Source organism: Bos taurus, chromosome 3, assembly GCF_002263795.3.
Source record: "Bos taurus isolate L1 Dominette 01449 registration number 42190680 breed Hereford chromosome 3, ARS-UCD2.0, whole genome shotgun sequence".
Lineage (NCBI taxonomy): Eukaryota > Metazoa > Chordata > Mammalia > Artiodactyla > Bovidae > Bos > Bos taurus.
In genome coordinates, this window is record NC_037330.1 from 94,065,954 (window position 1) to 94,091,284 (window position 25,331).

Sequence of the window (25,331 nt, forward strand, 5' to 3'; positions counted from 1 at the left end):
GTTGGCCTGACATAAGCTCTTTAAATCTAGGTCTAGAGGTCAGAGATTCAAAGCAGAGACACAGTCCCGCTGACCTGAAGGAAAGGAAAACACCCACGTGGTAAACTATCTATGAGGCAAGAACTGCAGGCAGCCTCTAGGAGCCAAGAGTACGTCCCAATCAGTTGTAATAAGAAAATGGGTATTTGTAAGAAAGTGAATTCTGCCAACAACCTGAGGACCTTGCGCTCCAAATGAGAAGCCCAGCATAGCTAACACCTTAAGGCACCCTGCGATGAAGATTCACCTAAGCTGTGCCTGGACTCCTAACCTATGGAAACCGAGAGAATAAATGTATGTTGCTTTAAGCCAGTAAGTTTGTGGCTTAGGAATACAGTAAATAAAAAACTACTACATACTGAATTTAACTCTGTCAGAAAATGGTCATAGTTAACACATATGTTGAAAAAATTAAAGGAATCCCAAAGAAAATGCTAATGCAATAGAAACAGGGGTGAAAGACATAAACAGGATGTATCCATCACAGAAAAAAACTATACATGGCCAATAAATACATGAAAATATGCTCAGTCTCATTAATAGTCAGTAAAATGCAATTCAGAGTGAGATATCGTTTTATATCCACCAGTATGGCAAAAATTAAAACTCTGATAATATCAAGTGCTGACAACTTTTATACACTGGAGATGGGCACAGATAGATATAAACTGGCAAACCTCTCTGGGAAACAGTTTAACCCACTCCAGTACTCTTGCCTGGAAAATCCCATGGAAGGAGGAGCCTGGAAGGCTGCAGTCCATGCGGTCGCTGAGGGTCATACACGACTGAGCGACTTCACTTTCACTTTTCACTTTCATGCATTGGAGAAGGAAAGGGCAACCCACTCCAGTGTTCTTGCCTTGAGAATCCCAGGGACGGGGGAGCCTGGTAGGCTGCTGTCTATGGGGTCGCACAGAGTCGGACACGACTGAAGCGACTTAGCAGCAGCGGCAGCAGCATGCATGGCAACCCACCCCAGTATTCTGGCCTCGAGAATACTCATGGACAGAGGAGCCTGGTGGGCTACAGTCCGTGGGGTCGCAAAGAGTCGGACACGACTGAGTGACTAAGGAAGGAATAATGTTGAAGATATCCATACCCTATAAAAAAGCAATTCTTCTCCTAAGCATTGTTGTTGTTTAGTCACTAAGTTGTGTCTGACTCTTTTGCAACCCCATGGACTATAGCCTGCCAGGTTCCTCAGTCCATGGGATTTCACAGCAAGAATACTGGTTGTTGTTTTACAGTCGCTAAGTTGTGTCTGACTCTTTGCAACCCTATGAATTGCAGTACGCCAGGCTTCCCTGTCCTTCACCATCTTCCATTGTTCAAACTCATGTCCATTGAGTCGGTGTGCCACCCAACCATCTCATCCTCTGTCACCCCCATCTCCACCTGCCCTCAATCTTTCCCAGCATCAGGGTCTTTTCCATTGAGTCAGCTCTTCACCAAAGTATTGCAGCTTCAGCTTCAGCATCAGTCCTTCCAACAAATATTCAGGGTTGATTTCCTTTAGGACTGACTAGTTGGATGTCCTTGCTGTCCAAGGGACTCTCAAAAGTCTTCTCCAGCAACACACTTCAAAAGCATCAATTCTTCAATGCTCAGTCTTCTTTATGGTCCAACTTTCACATCTGAACATGACTACTGGAAAAACCACAGCTTTGACCATACAGACCACATTGTCCAACACTGATATCTCTGCTTTTTGATACACTGTCTAGGTTTGTCATAGATTTTTTCCCTAGGAAAAAGCATCTTTTAATTTTGTGGCTACAATCACTGTCCACAGTGATTTTAGAGCCTAAGAAAATAAAATCTGTTACTGTTTCCACTTTTTCCCCCATCTAATTGCCATGAAGTGATGGGACCAGATGTCATGATCTTAGTTTTTTGAATGCTGAGTTTTAAGCCAGTTTTCTGTAAAACCCAAACAAATTTTTTGGCTAACCCAATGTGTAACAAACCAAGAAATGTTTAGCTTGGCTTCAATGGTACTATTAGAAGATTACTAGTGGGAAATGAGATTGAAAATAGAGGATCAGATATATACAGCACTGAATGTCAGAGTACACAGTTTATTCTAAAGGTAACATGAAGCCAAGAAAGGTTTTTAAGTAAAAGAGGGAAATAACTGAAGACTAACTCCAGAAAAAATCTGGTACATACAATTCCTGTTTCATTCAAATTCATGTTCTGAGTGTCTGTTTGCAAAACATAAGTATAAGACATGCAGGAAGAGAGGGGAAATGGGGAGAAATACCTTTCCCATGCCCTGCAATAACCAGTAGGCATCCTGAAACTCTCAGAATGTCACTTCTCACAAACCACCATTTTCCCCCTTACTGTGGAAAGGATAAACGGTGATGTGTGACCAAAAATTTTATATACGCTAAAAAAGAAACATATATAAACACATATATACATTATTATTAATACATGTAGTTTAGATTAAAAATTCATAAAAGAATTATAAAGACAGTTCATATAAGGGCTTCTGCAGTCTTCTGAGTGACATATAGCAGAGAAACCACTAAGCTAGGGATAGAGTGTTTAATAACTTCTAATAGCTATGCATTTACTTTCATATTGTTACAGTTAATAATATTTATAATTTACTTTGAAATCATAATAAAGTCACCCATGCTAGTGGTTTTTGAAACTTGAAAATTAAATGAATATCTACATTATGATTATACGAATATTATTAAACAAGTTAGCAAGTTATCATTATCCTTCCTTCTACCAGTTAATAATACCATGTCCTAAACCAATCAAAAGAAAAGATTCTTACATTGTGGTCAGTGGATTATCTTACAACTCTGATTACAGTCTTTGTAAAATAATAACAACTACACTAGATAAAGTATTAAAATTTATAACTTCCTCAAACCATGCCAAGTTCTAACTTGCCAATAATTCCAAAGTCCAATGCCAGGCTTCCAAATTAAAGACTATTATTTTCCATCTGAGTCCAAAATTTTTTATCAACTATAAAGGGTGCAGACAAACTCATAAAGTATCCCCACCTGCCAGAGCATCCCGATAAAGCTGAACAAAATGATTGAAGATATCCTTTGGCAAACACTTTTCATCTGGTAGACATTGCAGAAGAATAACTATCTCAGACTGGCCAACTGCATGCATTCCCTTTGTTGTGAAACACCAGCACTTCCTGTTCACATCTACAGATGAAATAAAAATATATGAATGAAGACCTTCTTCTCAATCCTTACCCTTAAGAAATGCACAGAACTCTCTGTTTTAACACACTGAAGAATAAAATAGATCCCACTGACTTTGTATAATTCAATTGTGAACTGTCACTACTGAGCCAAAGGACTATTGCAGAAAATAAAACATACCAATGCCTCTGGCTTGGAGCAAACACTTAGATTGGATTCAGGCTGTGGCCTACAGAAAATATATTTTGATGTACACTTACTAAATTTAAACTGTGATTGAAAGAGCCTAGCTATTTATAGTCTTTCCTGGTAGAAAGTTCCAGATAGCCAGCAAGAGAACTTTAACTGGCTTCATCCTGTAAAAAGTGGTGAAATGCATGGCTTTTCTGGACTAATTACTTCCACTTCTTCACTTTAAGGCTACGCAGAGCCACAACAACACAAGCTATATGTAGTTCAAAACAATGTCAGTCCATGATACTTTTATTATTTGTACTTCAACACAAGATTCTCAATGGAATTGAAAGAGGGTTCAAATAAAATTATGGATACATGATATAAATCAACACTAATACAAGATCTTTCTTTCCCTCTGGGAATTGTTTCTTTATATACCAAACAAAAGGTGCCCAATCCAACTATATTAAGATGGTACACACTTAAGGAAATCTAGACTAGCTATTTTCTAAGTATATAAACTAGATATGGTAAATTGAAATTGCAAGCAAATTATTTAAAAATTTGATCCTAGAAGGAAAGGGGGCAAGCAAATACACAGTGAGACTGGAGGACTATTCCCCAGTGCTTTCTTCGTCTCTCCAAAACTCTGCCTATTAACATTCATCCAGGATAAATGCATTCTCCATTTTCCAGTATGATACTGGAACCAAGATTTGAAGTTACTGTCCTCTCTCTCATTCTGTTGCCTAAGAAGCTAGCACCAAGAATTGAGAAGTTTCTTCTGAGTTCTAACTTGTGATACGTTGAAGTTTTACTATGTGTTAGTTAACACTACTCCCAAATAAGGTTTTGCACCATGATTAAATGTTTCTGAGATTTAAACCTAGCATGTATAAATTGATCCCCCTGGATAATTTATCCACCTCTAGTTATCCAAGTGGTGAGTTGTGACTTGGCATACTCATCTCAAGAAGAACTTAACTCAGAAGTTCCGTTTGGCTTTCCTCCATGGAGAATTCACTTATCTCACTCCTTTGACTAAAAACAAGAGTCTCAGTCCCACAGTTGTCCTCAAGGATATATAATTTTATACAAACCAACTTCTTCGGTACCCAGTTTTCATTAAGATGTACTTCTTCAGCAACCAGTTTTCATTAAGGATTTATTTCATTAAAAATACTTGTGTGTAATGAATCTAAAAGCTTTATTATCTATGACTCAGTACCTCATTTATATTAAAAAAAAAAAACAAATTTTCAACTTACAATTTACAATTTTAACCATTGACAACAAATTTGCATTTAAAACAAATACAAGTGGGTCAGGGCCACCATCCTCCAACTGCTGCATTACTGAAATCTGTGATGGTTTCTCTTCCACAGCATAGTCTGTAAAGGGAGAAAACAGTGTAAGAGACTGATTAAAGAGACAAATCAAGAAAGAAATCTGATAGAGGAACAGCCTCATTGTTCATAGGAAAAAGCAACTGCTTTATAGATAGGCAAATACAGGTTTATATCTGCTACCCTAGTGTCATGTTAATAGTGCCCCTTTCATTCTCAAAAGTGAACCAGTCCAGTTTGGATGGTAACACAGTTATCCTATGCTTAGACTTCTCCACACAATGGTTTATATCACAGTCTAAAAACAACACTTTGATTTAACAAAAATCCTCCAACTATCATAATAAGAATTTCACATATAACATGTGAAATGAAAACACAATCTTAAATTTAACAACAGAGGCCAAGTTAATTTCTTATTAATTTAAGATTTATTAAAATAACCCAAATTTGAAACCTAAGTGGCAAATTTACTTATTACAAAAGAATATTTTTAGACGGTTCTAGTAAAGAAGTATTATCCAATCAAAAGAACACTTAACTTTATGTGAAAGTTCATTGTTGCAGCACCTGAGACACAAGCTGGACTTGACAGTATGATACATTCAGCCCAGCACCATGACAGGAACAGAAGACACAAACATGAATTCAGACTGAAGGAATTCATGGTTTAGGTGAAAGAATCAGACCGCTACAGTATGTAAATTACAGTGAAAAATGTGTTAATGTAGTAATAGTCTATAAGAATTTCTCTTTAAACAGAGATGAGGATGTAAAACACTACTATAAAGACATCCAAGGTAGGATTCAGAGTTTTCCATTAATATGGATTTTGAAAGATTGTCAAGGAGACTGGCATATAGCAGGGTATTCTATTCTAGAGAGAAGAAAGGAAAATAATAAAAATATTTATTACATGCCTGCTTTGTACGAATTTTATTATGTATTTTCAGGTATGAAATTTAATTTAATATTCATAATGATACTTAAGTAGGTATAGTTACATAATTTAAAAGAAAACAAAAAAATAGGAAAAGGATTCAGAGAGATAAATGACTTGCCCACTGGATCATAAGGGCTTCCCTGGTAGCTCAGCTGATAAACAATCCACCTGCAATGTAGGAGACCTGGTTCGATTCCTGGGTCAGGAAGATCTGCTAGAGAAGGGATAGGCTACCCACTCCAGTATTCTTGGGCTTCCCTGGTGGCTCAGTTGGTAAAGAATCAGCCTGCAAAGCAGGAGACCTGGGTTTGATCGTTGGGTTGGGAAGATCCCCCTGGAGAAGGGAATGGCTACCCACTCCAGTATTCTGGCCTGGAGAATTCTGGTCTGGAGAATGCCATGGACTGTATAGTCCATGGGGTTGCAAAGAGTAAGACAGGTCTGAGAGTCTTTCACTGGATCATAGAGCTAAAATGGACTGGTACTGGAATTAAAACTCAGGCTTTTCCAGCTCTTAATTAAGTCCATGTTCTTCCCACTATTCCACACCATAAAAAAAAGCATGGAAGTATGAAATGTGAACATTCAGAAAACAGCAAATAATCTGTAGTATGCCTGTAAAGTACTAGGGTGGTGGCTGAAAATAAAATTAAATAAATTGAAATAAAGTTACCAGGAATACTACACGTCAAAGGAAGTAATTTATCCTGAAGGCACTGGGAACCCATTGAATTTTCTAAGCAAGAACAGTATATGATAATATCTATGTTTAAAAAGATAACTGGACCTAAGCAAGATTATAAGCTTTTGCATCACAAAGAAAATCATAAACAAAATGAAAAGGAAATCTACAGACTAGGAGAAAATATTTGCAAATGATGCAACCAACAAGAGCTTAATTTCCAAAATATACAAACAGCTCACACATCTCAGTAACAAATAATAATCCAATCAAAAATGAGCAGAAAACCTAAAGAGACATTTCTCCAAAGAAGACATACAGATGGCCAACAGGCACATGAAAGAAAAGATGCTCAACATCACTCATAGAAAAATGCAAATCAAAACTACAATGAAGTACCACCTCATACCAGTCAGAATTGCTATCACTAAAAAGTCTACCTATAACATCCTGGAGAGGCTGTGGGGAAAAGGGAACCCTCCTACACTGCTGGTGGGAATGTAAATTGGTGAAGCTATTATGTAGAACACTACGGGGATTCCTCAAAAAACTAAAAATAGATTTGCCATATAATCCAGCAATTCAACTTCTGGGCATATACCTGGACAAAACTATAATTTGAAAACATGCACGCACCCCTCCCTATGTTCAGAGTAGCAACATTTAAAATAGCCAAGACATGGAAACAACCTAAATGTCCACTGACAAAGGAACAGATAAAGAAGATATGGTGTATATACACACAATGAAATATTACTAAGCTATTAAAAGCGAAATAATGCCATTTGCAGTTACATGAATGGACACAGAGATTACTATACTAAGCGAAGCAAGTCAGAAAGAGAATTGATATCACTTATATGTAGATTCTCTACAAAACAGAAACAGACTCACTGACATAGAAAATAGATTTGTCATTGCCGAGGGAAATGGGCGTGTGGGGGAGGGTTGGATTGGGAGTTTGGGACTAGCAGATGCAAACTATTATATATGGAATGGATATAAAACAGGGTCCTACTGCACAGCACAGGGTACTATATTCAATGTCCTGTTACAAATCATAATGGAAAATACATCAGAAAGTATATATATACATACACACGCTCACACACACATACATATATATACACACAAACACATGTATAACTGAATTACTTTGCTGTACACCAGAAATTAACACACTGTAAATAACTGTACTTAAAAAAAATAAAAGATAACTGGCACCAATGTGCAAGATTAAATAAAGGTGAGAAAAACTGAAGGCAAGGAGACAAGGTAAAAGCCTAGGACAAAAGTGAGGAAAGATTATTGGAAAAAACCAGCTCCTGAAAATGTACTGACTGGGTGCTGATCTGGATCTATCAACAAGAAAATTTCACATAGAGATAAGCATTCTTTTGACTGAGTAGTAACTTAGCTTCTTACCAGGGCTCACTAAAAATATTTTTTAACAGAAAACTGGTACTTATGTTCTGTGCTCTCCACTTATTATATATACATTTCTGAATGTGTATTCTACTCAAAACAAAAAGTTAAATGAATATACTGACTGTATAACATGGGTCAATCCTAGAACTATGAGCAACTCTTCACAGAGTATTATATGCTTTGGAATATAAAGAAAGAACTGCCAATAAGCTACATTTATATTACAATTAAAAATAATACAGCCTTTCAACAAATGCAATTATAATATAAAAACATAAATATATTCTCTAAAACAATCACTAACAGCAACAGTGCTTTTCATGGCACTGAATAATCACTTTTTTGTTGCTAGAAAAGAGAAAGGAGGTTATTACTTGAATTCACTCTCATTCCCTTAATTGGAAGGCAACATTTTGCATGTATAACTATCCCTGTTTAAACATCTAAGTCTACATACCTCCTTTTACCCCAGTGGAGATGAGAATGGGAGGAAGGCCATCTTCAGGAATAAGGTTCATTGCACTGCCAACAGGACTTCCGACCTGAGTTATACTTCCAGAGAATAGAGAAATATTCGTCTAGGAAAAGTAAATTGGCATAGACAGTATTACAGAGAGTTCAAGAATTTGGCAGGATATAGTCAAGACTACAAATGGGAATTTAAGTGAAAACTTCAAATTCATACTTTTTGAAACATAGCATAAGATACTCATTAACCTGTGAGTCTCAAGGGTTGGGCTTAAACTATGAATGAAAATGTGCAAATGTTTACAGTTGTATAGTTTCTCCTTTTGGCATCATCAAATCATAGTAATGAAAGAAAGGTTCCTTTACCAAGGTTTCTTTTACCATAAAAGAAAAATATTTTTTAAACCAGCAGTGGCAACAGAAACAAAATTTCAATATTATCTCATACTTTCTGAACATTTACACATTTGGATCTACTTAAAAGTCTTAGTGAGAGGCTTTTTCAAAGTAACTTTGAGAATTGGGGTGATGGTTATACAACAATGTAAATGTAATTTAAAATGATTAAAAAGGCAAATTTTAGGTTATATATATTATACTATAATTTAAAAAATTAACTTTGATAACTTACAGTTTTCATTTACTTTGTAATGAAATTAAATTTCAAGTTCTTTTTCTTTGCATCAACATGAAGATCACATTAACTAAACTTAATAAAGTATAATATTGCAGAATACATCTTGAGTGGGTTTAAATCTACTTAATTAACAATTTAATAGAATATGCTCAGAGAGCTATTAAAATGATGCTCTACTCTCTCTATTCTTCACAACTTAAGCAAGAAACAGAAGCTTTAAGCACTATTTACAGCAGCCAAGACATGACACAGAAGCAACCTAAGCATCCACTAACAGATGAATGGGTAAAGAAGATACACACATATACACACATACACACACACATAGGGCTTCCCAGGTGAACCCGCCTGCCAACGCAAGAGACATAAGAGGCATGGGTTCGATCCCTGGGTCAGGGAGATCCCTGGAGGAGGAAATGGCAACCCACTTCAGTATTCTTGCCTGGAAAATCCCATGGACAGAGGAGTCTGGTGGGCCATAGTCCATGGGGTATCAAAGAATCATGCACACATGCGCACGTGTGTATGTGTACACACACACACACACACACACACACACACACACACAGGAATATTACTCAGCCATAAAAAAGAATGAAATAATGCCATGTGTAGCAACTTGGATAGACCTAGACATTATCACACTAAACGAAGTAAGTGAGAAAGACAAATGTCACGTATTTATATATGGAATCTAAAAACAGTAATACAAATAAACTTATTTATAAACCAGAAATAGAGTCACAGACTTAGAAAACAAACTTTCCCTAAAGGGGAAAAGGGGAGGTGATAAATTAGGAGTTTGGGATTAACATATACACACTAGTTTATATAAAATAGATAAACAGCAAGTTCCTACTGTATAGTCAGTATCTTGTAATAATCTATAATGGAAAAGAATATGGAAAAGAATATGAAAAAGAATACATAAATATATAATATGCATAAATGAATCACTTTGTTGTACACTTTGCTATATATAATACAACACTGTGAATCAATAATCCTTCAACTGTTGAAAAAGAAAGCTTTAGAAGAGTTAAAGGAAAAGCACATAAAAACTGTTTAACATGTTTAAAAATGTTTATACCAGCTTTACTCAAATAGCCCAAATATGGAAACAATCCAAATGCCTATTAATAGGAAAACAGGTAAATTGTGGCATAGCCATATGATGGAACATTACTCAGCAATAAAAAAATATTTACTCTTGATGCACACACCATGGATAAATCTCATTAATTACAGTTTAAGAAGCTAGACACAAAACATCATATACTATGTTTTTCCATTTATACGAAATTCAAAAACAGGCAAAACAAATCTGTGGTGATACATGTCAGAATAATGTTTATTTTCCAGGGTGGGGGCACGGGGAAGGGGGAAGGTATTGACAGAAAAAGGGCATGAAGGAAACTTCTATGGCGACGGAAATATGTGTATCTTTACCTGGGTGGTGGTTACGTGTGTGTGTGTGTTCATATGTATATATAGAGAGACACACACATATATGTATGTTCATCAATATTATCCTAAAGATTAATGCTCCTTAAGTACGTCACTATATATATATATATAAAATACTTGAATAAAGATTAAAATTATTAAAAAAAAACACCCAGGCATTAACATATTTTTGTCTATATTAACTATAATTTAGGACTATAAGTTTTTAGTGGGTTTTTGCTAAAAATTTTGCAGTGTTCTTAGTACACCACCCTATAATGAAATTTGGAAAATTTTATTGGCTAAACATTATTGATCTAAAGGGCTAATACAGGAAATAAAGTAACCTAATTCAACTTGTTATTTAATGATGGATAAATCCACCTTTCAGTATTATAAGAAGTAGTCATCTGGCCTCTACTTAAATATCTATGAAAAGAAATTTGTTTCATTTACTGAGCATCTTTTAAATAAGTGCCAGGCACTCTACAAGATCATAAAAATGAAAAAAATATATTCAACTCTGGCCTTAAAGTATTTGTTTCCCTTCATTTTATCAGACAAACATTAAAATAGAGTATTGAACAATGTGAGAGCACAGAAAAGCTAACTTGTTTTAGTTTCTCTTAATGACCTGAACTGTTTCACTAAAACAGTCATTCACTAGAGCTAGCTCATTCATTCACAAAATTTATGTTTTAAGAACCTATCATATAAGTTTCACAGAAAGAAAAACACTATAATCTTTACTGTATAATCACTATGGTTATCACTGATTCAGGTAAGATTGTCTCCAAGGGCAGTAAGATCATTGGCTGAAAGACTATAGAACAGGACACCCAGAGTCTCAAAGTATCACCCTCATTTTACTTTTTAATTGCAAAGAGGAAAAGCTACTTTTGCAGTGGTCATACACAAGAGACATCAATTTAACCAACTATAAATTGATACTTCTCAATGTGTTCCAGTAAAAAATGACCTTTATGATAGTATCATTCTTGCTGAAAATATTTAATCTGAAACTATTTATGAGGACAAAAACAAACACAAATTAAGGATTTTATGCCAAATATGGCCTAAATGCTTCAAAATATTAATGATGTGAAAGACAAAAAAAAAAGTGGGAAAACTGTTCTCAATGAAAGAAAATCAAAGAAACATAAGAACTAAATAGAACCGTGATCCTTGATGGAATCCTAATTTTTAAAAAATATTTTAATAAAAAATTATATATATAAAATATATATACACATACATATGTGTAAATGAAAGAATAAGAACATCATGGAACAACTGAAGAAATCTGAATATGAACGATATGCTTGATAATAGAATTATATGTTAAATTTGTTTTATCATGTAATTGTACTTAAGTAAAAAAAAAAAAAAAAAAAGACTTGTTCTCAGGAAACATAAGCTGAAGTATTGAAGTGACAAACTGCAACTAATCCTCAAATGGTTCCTCAAAAAAAAAGGTATGTGTGGGGGGGGTAAAGTAAAAATGTGGCAAAATGGCAACAGCAGGTGGATATGGATGAAGATATATAAGCGTCCACTGTACTATTCTTGCAGCTCTTCTGTGGGTTTGAAGTCTTTCCACATAAACAACCGTAGAAAAAATAAATTTTCTTGACAAAGTCATTCTATAGATACAAAGAAGAATCAGTCATAGTTCTTGCTATTGTCCTCTGCAGCCATAGAAAAATCCCCTAAAACAGACTTAGAAATACTCGAAGACAGTGACATGGTTTACTGTACTTTCACCAAAAAGGAAATTTAGCTCTGTATGTCAATAAATTTAATCTTAATAACATGTAATTTCAACTGCAACCAAATCCAAAAATCATGTAAATTTCTAGAAAAATATTACTGAACATAAATATAAATAGTAACCATAAAAACTTGAAAAGTAGCAACATTATCCTAATTCTGATCCTCTTACTTTACTTAAAAAAAAAAAAAAAAGACAAACACACATAGCTGGAATTAATCACCTTATTATAATCTTGACCACCATATTAAATGGGCAAATAGGAATAAGATCGGGACCCACTGTATAAACAATCCTATGTGTATACTTTCTAATTATGGTCCTAGGTGGCTCTATTCTTTCACGGACTCAAAAAAAAATGAAGATAATATTTGTCCCCTTCTGAAAATAAACCTCCAAATGTGACCAGTATATCCTATAGAGACAAAGTAAATGTGACCACACAGTATGAGCTCGTTTCCTCAGATAAACTAATCTTTTACCCATTAAGTCCGTAGATTTTCAACTTATTTTTAAGCTTTAGAATCCCTTTTTAAAAATCTTACATGGGAAAAAAAAAAAATCTTACATGGAAACACTACAGGTAAACCATAAAAAAGTAGAGATACTCAGACTGAAGACAAAGGGACAGATTAATTCCTCAGCCATCTTCCTATTTCCTGGCCCTTCCTCACCACGACAACTTCTTGGAGGCTATCACAGAACCTGGGGAATATGCTTTTAAAAAGCTTGTGTATCATGGGACCAGAGTTTCCCTGGTACCTTGACAGCAAAAGAATCTGCCTGCAATGCAAGAGATGCAGGAGAAGTAGGTGCAATCCCTGCATAGAGAAGATTCCCTGGAGGAGGGCATGGCAACCACCTCCAGTATTCTTACCTGGAGAATTCCATGGACAGAGGACCCGTGGCAGGCTCCAGTCCATGGGGTCACAGTGTCAGACATGGCTGAGCGACTGAACACACATGTATATCTGTATCAGGGGACCAAGATTCTCTCCAGCACAACCTCTAGCTACAGTGGTAGGCTGAGCTCACCCAAGAACGCCCTTTATAAGATTCTTTCTCCTGAAAAAATTTCCAAATATAGAGCAACAAGAACAACTGATTTTGCCACATTTATTTTAGCCCTAAATGCACACACAAGCAGGCACATTCACGCGCACACACACGAAACTGTATCAAAAGTCTATAGGGTTCCACAGAAAGGTCACTCAATCCAGAAAAAGGCAAGACAGAGGCAGCACAATGCTGAGAAAAGAAAGTACTCACTTTTAGTTGTTGTTTTATTTTCTTACCTCTGCTGGTAGAGGACTGGTAGCTGCTGGCTTGACTGGGTCGTGTGCCACAGCCAGGGTTCCTGCAGAGGAAGTTCCATTCATGGTTAATTTGGCTGCATCAGCAACTTCTCCATTAGGCAAGATCCCATCAGCAAACCAAACTCGCCTCTGCTCTCTGGGCTGAGCCACTTGAGGAGCCAGAAAAATAAAACAGGCATCACTGTGACATTGGTAGGGTTTCTAACACCAAGAAGAGAAGGTCACCAATTTCAGATGTACAAAGAAACCACTATTTAGCATTTTATAATTATAAACATAATTGTGTGCATAAAAGTGGTTATCAGTTAATAAAATACACATTTAAATATATTCCTTACTTCTATAATTAAATATATTCCTTACTTCTATAATCCCTTAATTCTATAATCTTTAAACACAGTTTTAAAGATTTAAAACACTTTGCTTTAAAATATTAAATACGCCTATGATTGTCACATACTGTGTCCTGTTAACACAAACAGATAAACTAAGAAAAATGTTTGAAGTGCATAGGAAATAAACATCAGGGAAAAAATATCTAGAAATAGACGTCCAAATCTCCAGAAAGTATGAAGTTTCTGTAGGAATGAAGTATCTATCTGGAAAAGTGATACAGCATTTTGAAAGGGCAAAAGATGCCCTGAAGAATGTTGAAGAATCATTAACTAATTAAAGAAGAGCTGGCACAGATATGAAAGAACTGGGAAGCAAACTGACCAGATCTTTGGCTGAAGCGTAGCTGAGAAAGAAAAAGACTGATCTGGCAGTGTGAAAGAAGTCTGCATTTTAGTAAAAGGATGGGGAAAAGCTGGAAAACTGAGTCCGGAAAAATGATCTCTTCAAATCCAGTTTTGAAAATCAATTCAAACAGTGAAAACAAAGAGAGACTAGGGAAAAACAACAAAAGATGTAGAGAGGATAAAGATTTTAAGAAAGAAAACCTGAGCTCATAAAAACACGAGAATGACTAAGGGATGATCTGAAAAGAAGAGGAAATGGGGAAAAGTATGATAATGTCAATAGAAGTTTTTGATCTTCAAAAGGGGAGGAGGGCTATTTAGCAAGGGGAAGGGAATACTGCTAGACAAAAAAGTTATAAAATTAATGAAAGAATACAGAGTTTAATTATCAAGGGAGACTTATTGACAAGATCATTTTAAAGAAATAAATAATTGCTACTTTTGCTATTCATAATCCCCTGAACTTAACAAAGTGCCTTTCATCTAACAATACTATTATCATAAAGATATAATAAACTAAAATAAGTTGAGTCTATAATTTTCCATCTATCATATGATATCAGAATTAAAGTTTGATTTTATAAAGATCTGTGCACCTAACACAGTATTTTCATATTTTTATATGGATAGATTTTTTTTAAATGGCAATATATATTCCAAAAATTGATACTAGAATGGGCTGTTCAGAAAAAAGAATTCTCATTTTTATCACTTCTTAAAGTCCTACAAAGAACACTAAGGTAGGCATGAGGCTAGGATTTTTCAGGCTGACTTCAAATTCTTCAACTCTTTTCAAGTAAAAACAAAGTAATTACTCCATTCTTAAGTGGGAGAGGGTATTGGCATATTTTTAGAGGTGCCTCCAAATTATCAGGCAATACAATATTATTCTTAATTTGCCCAGAAATAGTCTCAAGACATTTCTCACCTGTTCTTCCACTTTAATAACCACCCAAAGGGACTTATCTGCAGCGTGTTAAAGACTTGTGATGTAAAATCACATCAGCACCTTTTCAGAGGAACTTGGTGAGGAAAAAGAGAAAGAATAGCACATGATCCCCTACCTTCTGCTCCAGGGTGCTTTAAAACTCCCACAGGTACCATCACAGTGGGAGGTGGAGAGCTCAGGGCTCCTGAGGCCTGAGCTTGCTGCAAGGGAGGGATAGTAGAACAGTATTCAGCAGGATTGTTAGGGTTAGGGCTCTGGCTTGAGGCACTCATCATGTTCTCCCAGGCTTGAGCTAAAGCAAATACAGACACAATCAATGTGAATGGATTGCAAAATATGGACATCAAGACCTCCACAATATTGGATAAATAATGTAGTTCCTCCTCATTAACACTCATAGTATGTCTCTCTTCCAGCTAATAAAGGTATTAAGGAGACAGGTGATTTTATTCAGTAAAGGAGACCATGTAGTTAAGTAAACTATTTGGAAGCAACAAATAAGAATTACAGGATACTTCTGATACAGACTGACAGCAGACTAGTCTTGAGGTTAATGATAGGCTCCTGGCTCCTTTAAAGAGGACCACACATTCTCTTAAGAGGGAGTAAAATAAGTTTAAACTTATTAAAGATTTACAGTTGGGATAGCATTTAGACTTTTCTGGTGGTGGGGCAGGTTTAATATTTAATGCATTAAAAAAAAAAACCTCAGGGGCTAAAAGAGCAAAACTCTGTTGTATGATATTTTTTGTTTCATTTCTACATTTTTAGGCTCTTCTCAGCTGAAGTAAAATCTCATTTGAAAAATTCTGAAGCCTAAAGCTGAGAAAAAAACATCTTAACATTTCTATGAAGTTTGCTTTCGTGCAATCATTACCCTGTGTAAACGTATACAGCAAGAACAACCATTTCACATCTCTGGTGTGTCTCAAAAGCACAGGACCCATTTGAACATGAAAATGTGCCAATATCATATAAGTGCCATCAACCAGTATGAATGATCACAAATGTGTTAAGGTTCTGCATACTCCATAATTTTACTAATTACTGACATATCAACTATTGTCTTCAAAGTAAATAGGATGAAAGATGCTACAGAAATGAAATATATAAATTTTATTATCTAGGCTCAGGTAATATCACACGCTCAGGAATAAAATCACCCAATTTTTGGAGCATTTTTTAAAAAATCTCATTCTGCATCAAAGAATGATCCATAAGATTTTGAATACTTGTTGCCTCCAAACTGCAGGACAAAGCTAGAAAACAACAGTTATGTTCCTTTGAAAGCACTGGCAGGAAGAGGGAAGGAAGAGAAAAGGAGAAAGGGAAAAAGGGACAGGGAACACTGAAAAGCATCAAATTAAATATTCAGTAAAAGACCAGGCTAAGCCATGCGAAAGGAAAGATGCTGGAAAAACCAGGAAAAGAAGAATTTAGGATCCCCTGTTAAGGGCATCCTTGGCTTAATAAAAAAAGTAAGTATTCCATATGAATCCTCTGCCATTTCCTTCATCTTTAGCTATGCCAAGTTAAAAAAACAAGCTATCAAGTTGGAAGACCTCATCAAATAAAAGAGGTATTGGGTACTGTAATTAAGCAGCATGCTATTATCTGTGAATAAATATCTGAAAATGAAATGATCACTGAGTGAAATAACCACCATCGAAAAATGACCCTTAAGAGTAAAGAGAATGAATTCATATTTGATCAAAATTATAAGAATTCAGAAATGGGAGGAAACTGGGTGGATCATAGGAAATCAGAAAAGATCAGATTAAATAACATGCAATAGGTTAATAAGCCAGCAACAGGAAAACATCACTATGAGCAACGCAGACACAAAGAGCAGGAGGGGCTTTGAGCAGATAAGTTTCAGCCTCCAGGAGACACACTATCCTGGCGTAAGCAGCACTGGTATCTAACGCCAACATTTCATGTCTATTAGTAACTGTTCTGGCAACTGTACAAAGATGCACTCAAAGAGAAAACACCAAATAGTCTAATCAATTTTATTTCATCTTTTTACAAGAATACTCTGGGGTTGGTTGGTTTGTTTGGTTTTAACTAAAATGCCCTTGGATTTATTTCCAGTCCTGCAAAAGGTGAACACAGGATAAGCTATATTTACCTTTTCCTGGCCATATTCTTTGACCATATAAGTAAATTCAAAATCATTATCCTCATAACAAACCTAAGTGGTACTAAGGTGATAAATGATAGAAAAATGCAATTTTCTTTGATCCTAGATGCTAAACATATTTATTTTTCACAAGATGAGTGAACCAAGGTGTTAATAAGAATATATTCAGTCATTAAGATATTCCCTAGAAAGAGAATTCTTCCCTCGAAAGGAAAACCTCAGCCCAGTTTAAATATTTCATCAACTTAGTGGTCAACAGCCCCCTCCCCCTCCCACTCCAGTTACTTCACAGGAACATTAACAGCCATGTAGCACCAGATTTCCACAAAAATTTCCATTCTTCCTGCAAAACTTACCTGAATTTAGCAATTATTCATTAAACTAGGCACAGGAATTCTGAAATACTAAGATATTTTCAGATTTTTCTGTTAAAGTTACAACATCTGAGAAGGTGAGCAACTTGAAGAGCAAGGCAGGAAAAATCAGGAGTTTTTTCACTGGCATTCTCTTGTTCTGTCTCAGTAACTGTGAATTCAACCTGTTTTAATACTTACCATTCATTAGCACTGAATGGCAGATTACACATACTCTAGCTTCCTTTCTATCCATGTATAACAGTTTACATTTCAGGCTACAGCAGGAAGCACAAAAGACCTGCAGGAAAAAGAACATACTAAATTACTTAGGATCATAGTATAAAGGAAGTAAACCAATACTGATCAACACTGTGGTCAGGAAACCATATTAATACAACACTAAAAACTTCAAAGTGAAGTCACTCAGTCGTGTCCGACTCTTTGTGACCCCATGGACCCCTGTGGACTGTAGTCTATGAGGTTCCTCTGTCCATGGGATTTTCCAGGCAAGAGTACTGGAGTGGGTTACCATTTCCTTCTCCAGAGGATCTTCCTAACCCAGGGATTGAACCCAGGTCTCTCGCATTGTAGGCAGACACTTTACTGTCTGAGCCACCAGGCAAGTCCTAAAAACTTCAAAGGAAAATGCAATTGAGAAAGCTGGGTGTGGAGACCCCTATTCAAAAGCAAGAAAGAGATGAACATATCTGTCAAAAATAAGGAAAGTTAAATTGCTGACTGAGAACAAACATTTTTAGCCAAGACTATATAGCAAATATATACATGCCCAGTCTCTTTAGTCAAGTCTGACCCAGGGAGAGAACCCACATGTCCCGTGTCTCCTGCACTGCAGGAGGATTCTTTACCGCTGAGACACCGGGGAAGCAAATACATAGCAGGGGAAAAAATCTAAGCTGTTTTTAGGCAAAATTTCTCTTCAAAATATCATATGACATGGGTGTTTAGACCAGTAACATCTGCTATTTCTGTTTAAAGAGTCAATATTGTTGTCGTTCAGTCACCAAGTGGTGTCCGACCAGGCTCCTTTTGTCCATAGGATTCTCCGGGCAAGAATACTGGAGTGCATTGCCATGCCCTTCTCCAGGGTACTGGAGTGGGTTGCCATGCCCTTCTCCGGGGATCTTCCCAATCCAGGGATCGAACCCAAATCTCTTAGTCTCCTGCAATGGGAGACGGGTTCTTTACCACTAGTGCCACCTGGGAAGCCCTTAGCTTTCCTGCCAAGAAGCAATCGTCTTCTAATTTCATGCTTGCAGTCACCATCTGTAGTGATTTTAGAGCCCAAGAAGAGGAAATCTGTCATTACTCCACCTTTTCCCCTTCTATTTGCCAAGAAGTAATTGGACCAGGTGCCATGATCTTAGGTTTTTTACTATTGAGTTTTAAGCTGGCTTTTTCACTCTCCTCTTTCACCCTCATCAAGAGACTCTTTAGTTCCTCTTCTCTTTCAGCCATTAAAGTCATATTATCTGCATATCTGAGATTATTGATATTTTTCCAAGCAATCTTGATTCCAGCTTATAACTCATCCAACCCAGCACTTCACATAATGTGCTATGCAAACAAGTTAAATAAATGGGGTGACAATAAATAGCCTTGTCATACTCCTTTCTTAATTTTGAAACAGTCAGTCTTCCACATAATGTTCTAACTGTTGCTTCTTGACTCACATACATGTTTCTCAGGAGACAGGTAAGATGGTCTGGTATTTCCATCTCTTGAAGAGTTTTCCACAGCTTGTTATGATCCACAACTGAAGGCTTTAGCATAGTCAATGAAACAGAAGTAGATGCTTTTCTGGAATTCTCTTGCTTTGTCTATGATGCAGCAAACGTTGGCAATTTGATCTCTAGTTCCTCTGTCTTTTCTAAGTCTAGCTTGAATATCTGGTAGTTCTTGGTTCACGTACTACTGAAGCCTAACTTGAAGGATTTTGAGCATAACCTTACTAGCATAGGAAATGAGTGAAATTGGCCAGTAGTCTGAACATTGTTTAATATTGAAGATTGATCTTTTCCAGTCTTGTGGCCACTGCTGAGTTTTCCAAATTTGCTGGCCTAATGAGTGTAGCACTTTAATAGCATCATCTTTTAGGATTTTAAATAGCTCTGCTGGAATTCCAGCACTGCCACTAGCTTTATTGGCAGCAGTGCTTCCTAAGGCCCACTTGACTTCACACTCCACAATGTCTAGCTCTGGGTGAGTGACCACACCATCGTGATTATCCAGGTCATTAAAATATTTTTTTGGTATAGTTCTTCATGTATTCTTGCCACCTCGTCTTAATCTCTTCTGCTTCTCTCATTTCAGTCTTTGATTGTGCCCATCTTTGGATGAAATGTTCCTTTGATATTTCCAATTTTCCGGAAGAGATCTCTAGTCTTTCCCCTTCTGTTGTCTTCCTCTATTTCCTTGCATTGTTCATTGAAGAAGGCCTTCTTGTCTCTCCTTGCTATTATCTGGAACTCTGCATTCAGTTGGTTATACATTTTCCTTTCTCCCTTGCTTTTCACATCTTTTCTTTCCTCAGCTGTTTGTAAAGCCTCCTCAGACAACCATTTTGCCTTCTTGCATTTCTTTTTCTTTGGGATGGTTTTGGTCACCACCTCCTGTACAGTGTTATGAACCTCTGTCTACAGTTCTTAAGGCACTCTGTCTACCAGATCTAATCCTTTGAATCTATTCGTCATCTCTACCATATTATCATCAGGGATTTGATTTAGGTCATACATGAATGGCCTAGTGGTTTTCCCTAATTTCTTAATTTTAAACCTGAATTTTGCTATAAGGAGCTGATGATTTGAGCCAAAAGTCATCTTCAGGTCTTGTTTTTGCTGACTGTATACAGCTTTTCCATCTTTAGCTACAAAGAATGTAATCAATCTGATTTCAGTACTGACCATTTGGTGATATCCATGTGTAAAGTCATCTCTTGTATTGTTGAAAAAGGGTGTTTACTATGACCAGTGCATTACCTCTGTGTGACTTCCATGGACGTAGCCTGCCAGGCTCCTCTGTCCATGGGATTTTCCTGGCAAAAATACTGGAGTGGGTTGCCATACCCTTCTCCAGAGGATCTTCCTGACCCAGGGATCAAACCCACATGTCCGTCTCCTGCACTGCAGGCAGATTCTTTACTGCTGAGCCACCAGGGAAGCAAATATATAGGAGGAAAAAAAAAAAAACCTAAGCTGTTCTTAGGCAAAATTCCTATCTACAAACATATAACTTGGGTGTTTAGATTAGTAACATCTGCTATTTCTGTTTGAAGAGGCAATATAGCAGGTGAAATAAACAAAGACTGGGAATTCTGGGCTTTCACTTCTGTTTTTTTACTACCCTTATGTGTGGAATAATAATCATACCAGCTGCTTTCATTGGTTTGCTATGCAAGCCAGGAAAGATCAAAATACACAATTTAACCATAAAAGTAAGCACAGCCCCAGCTCCAGGGAATCAAACCAGGCCACCAAAAATTGGCCATGCCAATTTCCAGCACCTTATTTCCACTTTCCAGGGTTGGTTCCCGACAATCTTACTTTATTTTCCCTTTCATACCAGGCAACAAGAATCTCCTTAGCTCCCTGTTAAGATTTATTTTCTTGAGAACTCATTAATCCCTATCAGAGAAAACTTCATACAGGTAGAAAGGTGTTCCCAGCAGTGCAAATTTTACTAATCCAGTTTTTATGGCCAATAAGTATCCTGTATCTTACATAACTGAAACAAGGGATGAGGTCCTATTAAAGACAAAGTGAGAGCAATCACCTCTCCTTCTACTAGGTATAATTAATCTACCTAGTTACCATGACTACCAATTTACATTTTCAGAGGCTTCCCATTATCAAAACAACTCTGTGGTATAGGGAGAACTGGGGCTATATTACCTTATTTTCTATCAGAGGAAACTGAATTTGGATCGTTAAATGACTTGCTCAAGTTCACAGGAAACTATATGAATTCTAGGCACTTAACATACATGTATTATCTCATCTAAACTCATAAATTCTATGAAAGCATTCATTCATAACTAACAGAGTTAAATAAATGTGAAGTAAAACTACTCTGTCATATAGCTAGTAAGCTACATAAAAGGTTCGAAACACTGTATTGGAGGCAGTTACCAAAACCATCCCAAAGAGAAAGAAATGCAAGAACTCAAAGTGGTTCTCTGAGGAGGCCTTACAAACTGCTGAGAAAAGAAGAGATGTGAAAGACGAAGAAAGGGAACGATATACCCAACTTAATGCGGAGTTCCAGAGAACAGCAAGGACAGATAAGAAAGTCTTCTTAAGTGAGCAATGTAAAGAAATAGGGGAAAACAACAGAAGGGGAAAGACAAGAGATTTCTTCAAGAAACTTAAGAGATACCAAGGGAATAATTCATGCAAAGATGGGCACAATAAAGAACACAGATGGCAAGGACCTAACAGAAGCAGAAGAGATTAAGAAGAGGTGGCAAGGATACACAGAAAAACTATACAAAAAGGTCTTAATGACCCAGATAACCACAATGATGTGGTTACTATTCTATAGCCAGACATGGAGTGTGAAGTCAAATAGGCCTTAGGAAGCATTACTACAAACAAAGCTAGTGGAGGTGCTGGAATTCCAGCAGAGCTATTTAAAATTCTAAAAGATGATGCTTTTAAGGTGCTGCACTCAATATGCCAGCAAAATTGGAAAACTCAGCAGTGGCCACAGAACTGGAAAAGGTCAGTTTCCATTTCAATCCAAAAGAAAGGCAATGCCAAAGAATGTTCAAAGTACTGTACAACTGCACTCATTTCACATGCTAGCAAGGTAATGTTCAAAATCCTTTAAGCTCGGCTTCAACAGTACGTGAACCAAGAACTTCCAGATCTACAAGCTGGATTTAGAACAGGCAAAGGAATCAGAGTACAAATTGCCAACATCTTTTGGATCATAGACAGAGCAAGAGAATTCCAGAAAAGCATCTTCTGCTTCATTGACTAAGTAAGCTAAAGCCTCTGACTCTGAGGATCAGAACCAACTGTGAAAAATTCTTAAACAGAAAACCAGACCGCTTAACCTGTCTCCCGAGAAACCTGTACGCGGGTCAAGAAGCAACAGTTAGAACTGGGCATGGAACAACAGACTGGTTCAAAATTGGGAAAGGAGTACATAAAGGCTGCCTGTTGTCAACCTGCTTATTTAACTTCTTTATGCAGAGTACATCATAGGAAAGGCCAGGCTGGACGAATCACTAGCCAGACAATCAAGACTGCCAGGAGAAATATCAACAACCTCAGATATGCAGATGATACCACTTTAATGGCAGAAAGCAAAGAGGAACTAAAGAACCTCTTGATGAGGGTGAATAGTGGAGAGTGAAAAAGCTTGCTTAAAACTCAAAGTTCAAACAACTAAGATCATGGCATCCGGTCCCATCACTTTATGGCAAATAGATGGGGAAAAAGTAGAAACAGTGACAGATTTTATTTTCTTGGGCTCCAAAACCACTGTGGATAGTGACTGCGGCTATAAATTAAAAGACGCTTGCTCTTTGGAAGAAAAGCTATGACAAACCTAGACAGCGTATTAAAAAGCAGAGACATCACTTTGCCATCCGTATAGTCAAAGCTATGATTTTTCCAGTAGTCATGTAGAGATGTGAGAGTTGGACCATAAAAAAGCCTGAGCACCAAAGAATTGATGCTTTTGAATTGTGGTGATGGAGAAGACTCTTGAGAGTCCCTTGGACTGCAAGGAGATCCAACCAGTCAATCCTAAAGGAAATTAATCCTGAATATCCATTGGAAGAACTAATGCTAAAGCTCTAATACTTTGGCCAGATGATGCAGAGAGCTGACTCACTGGAAAAGACCCTGATGCTGGGAAAGACTGAGGGCAGGTGGAGAAGGGGGTGACAGAGGATGAGATGGTTGGATGGCATCACTGATTCAACAGACGTGAGTTTGAGCAAGCCCCCGGAGATAGTGAAAGACAGGGAAACCTGACATGCTGCAATCCATGGGGTCGCAAAGTCAGACACAACTTGATGACTGAAAAACAACAGCTCATTACAATGCTCTTAACACCACAATTCAACACAACTGTAGTTTGAGAAATTAACTACCGAGCAGGGAATGGCACCCCACTCCAGTACTCTTGCCTGGCAAATCCCATGGACAGAGGAGCCTGGTAGGCTGCAATCCATGGGGTCGCGAAGAGTTGGACATGACTGAGCGACTTCACTTTCACTTTTCACTTTCATGCATTGGAGAAGGAAATGGCAAGCCACTCCAGTGTTCTTGCCTGGAGAATCCTGGGAACGGGGGAGACTGGTGGGCTGCCGTCTATGGGGTGGCACAGAGCTGGACACGACTGAAGCAACTTAGCAGCAGCAGCTGCTTACCAAGAAGCATAACCAAGTGGCTATGTTTTAAGACCAGAGGACAAAAAAACTTGAGAAATTGATCTCTGAGATTGTAAGCCAACAGATTATTTTAAAGTTCTTTTAATTCAGGGTCTTATAAAGGTTATGCCATATTCACCACCAAAATCCTCAGCGGTAAACAAAACTGACTGTAAGTCAAGTTATTCAAAAGTAATTTGCAACTTAATGTATAATTTTATTTAAAATAACAAATTGCCATCTAGCAAAATACAAATCAGGGTTTCTTCACCTTTCTTTTTGAATTAAGTATAAAAGTGTATAAAAGTATAGCATTAAGTTTAATAGGTTTTTTTTTTGAGGGGAAGTATTTTATTTTTGTATTGATACTACTGTCACTCAACTCTGCAGGGAAAAACAGAGAAAAAAGGAATAACAATGGACAAAAATTACTACCTTTAAATGCTCAAAGGTCCAGGTGATGTCTATGCAATAAACCTATTAGGTTTTTAATTTGTACCCTCTCCATCACATTTATGGGGAAAAAGCATGAGTTATACAGCCAAAAAAAGCCTTGGTTGGTTTCTAGTTCCACTTAGTTTCTTCAACTGTAAAGTAGGGATAATATCACCGTTTACACAGGTTTACTAGAAAGATTAAATTAGATAATAAACAAAATACTGAGCATGTACTAAATAAATGTTAGCTCCTTTCTGATTCCCTCTTAGCTGGCTGCCTAGGAACTGTGTGGTCATAGTTCCAGGTGTTGATAGAGAAGTGGCCCTAGTACTAAGGACTTCAATTTCACCATTCTCTTATTCTGTTTTTTCCTAAAATAATTGCAAATTGCTTTGGAGTGTGGACTCTGCAAGTCAAAGAGTCAGTTAGAATCCTAACTCAAACAGTTAGTTGCTGTGTGATTTTGAACAAGTTACTTAATCATTTTAAACCTTTTGCAAAATATGGATTATAACACTAGCTATCTCCTAAAGAGTTAACATATACTAAATAAGATAATATAATCAGCATTTAGAAGTGTCTGGCACGTGGTAAACATTGAATAAATGTTAAATGAGAACATTATCTCACTCTCCTCACCATCACTACCACCATCATCATCAATCTGCCTCCAACTGTAAAGCATCTGCAACTTTGTTATTGTTTTGTTACTTATTATATTTCATATACTAAAGCTTTGTCATCTACAGAAATATGAGCAGTATGTTTTCATACAGTGACCATTCCTATACTGTTTTTGCCTCTCTTTAATTAAAAACAGAACAGTAAGCAATACATAATGTTCACTGAATGAATCAATGAGTAAAC

The 25,331-nt window shown here is 36.8% G+C and overlaps 1 protein-coding gene across 4 annotated transcripts in view; it reads right to left on the minus strand.

Moving 5' to 3' along the window:
- The window catches only part of ZFYVE9 (zinc finger FYVE-type containing 9), a 118,234-nt gene that overhangs the window by 52,789 nt on the left and 40,114 nt on the right, over positions 1–25,331 (minus strand). Inside the window, exons 4-9 of one of the 4 annotated variants that reach the window (XM_024990134.2) lie at positions 17,825–17,924; positions 15,243–15,419; positions 13,418–13,587; positions 8,258–8,378; positions 4,670–4,792; positions 3,069–3,224 (exon numbers count right to left, since the gene is read on the minus strand). In XM_024990134.2, coding sequence (XP_024845902.1) covers positions 3,069–3,224; positions 4,670–4,792; positions 8,258–8,378; positions 13,418–13,587; positions 15,243–15,419; positions 17,825–17,924 — 847 coding nt within the window. The remainder of the gene's footprint in view (positions 1–3,068; positions 3,225–4,669; positions 4,793–8,257; positions 8,379–13,417; positions 13,588–15,242; positions 15,420–17,824; positions 17,925–25,331) is intronic. The other 3 variants (XM_024990135.2, XM_024990137.2, XM_024990136.2) reach the window with 3 other exon arrangements.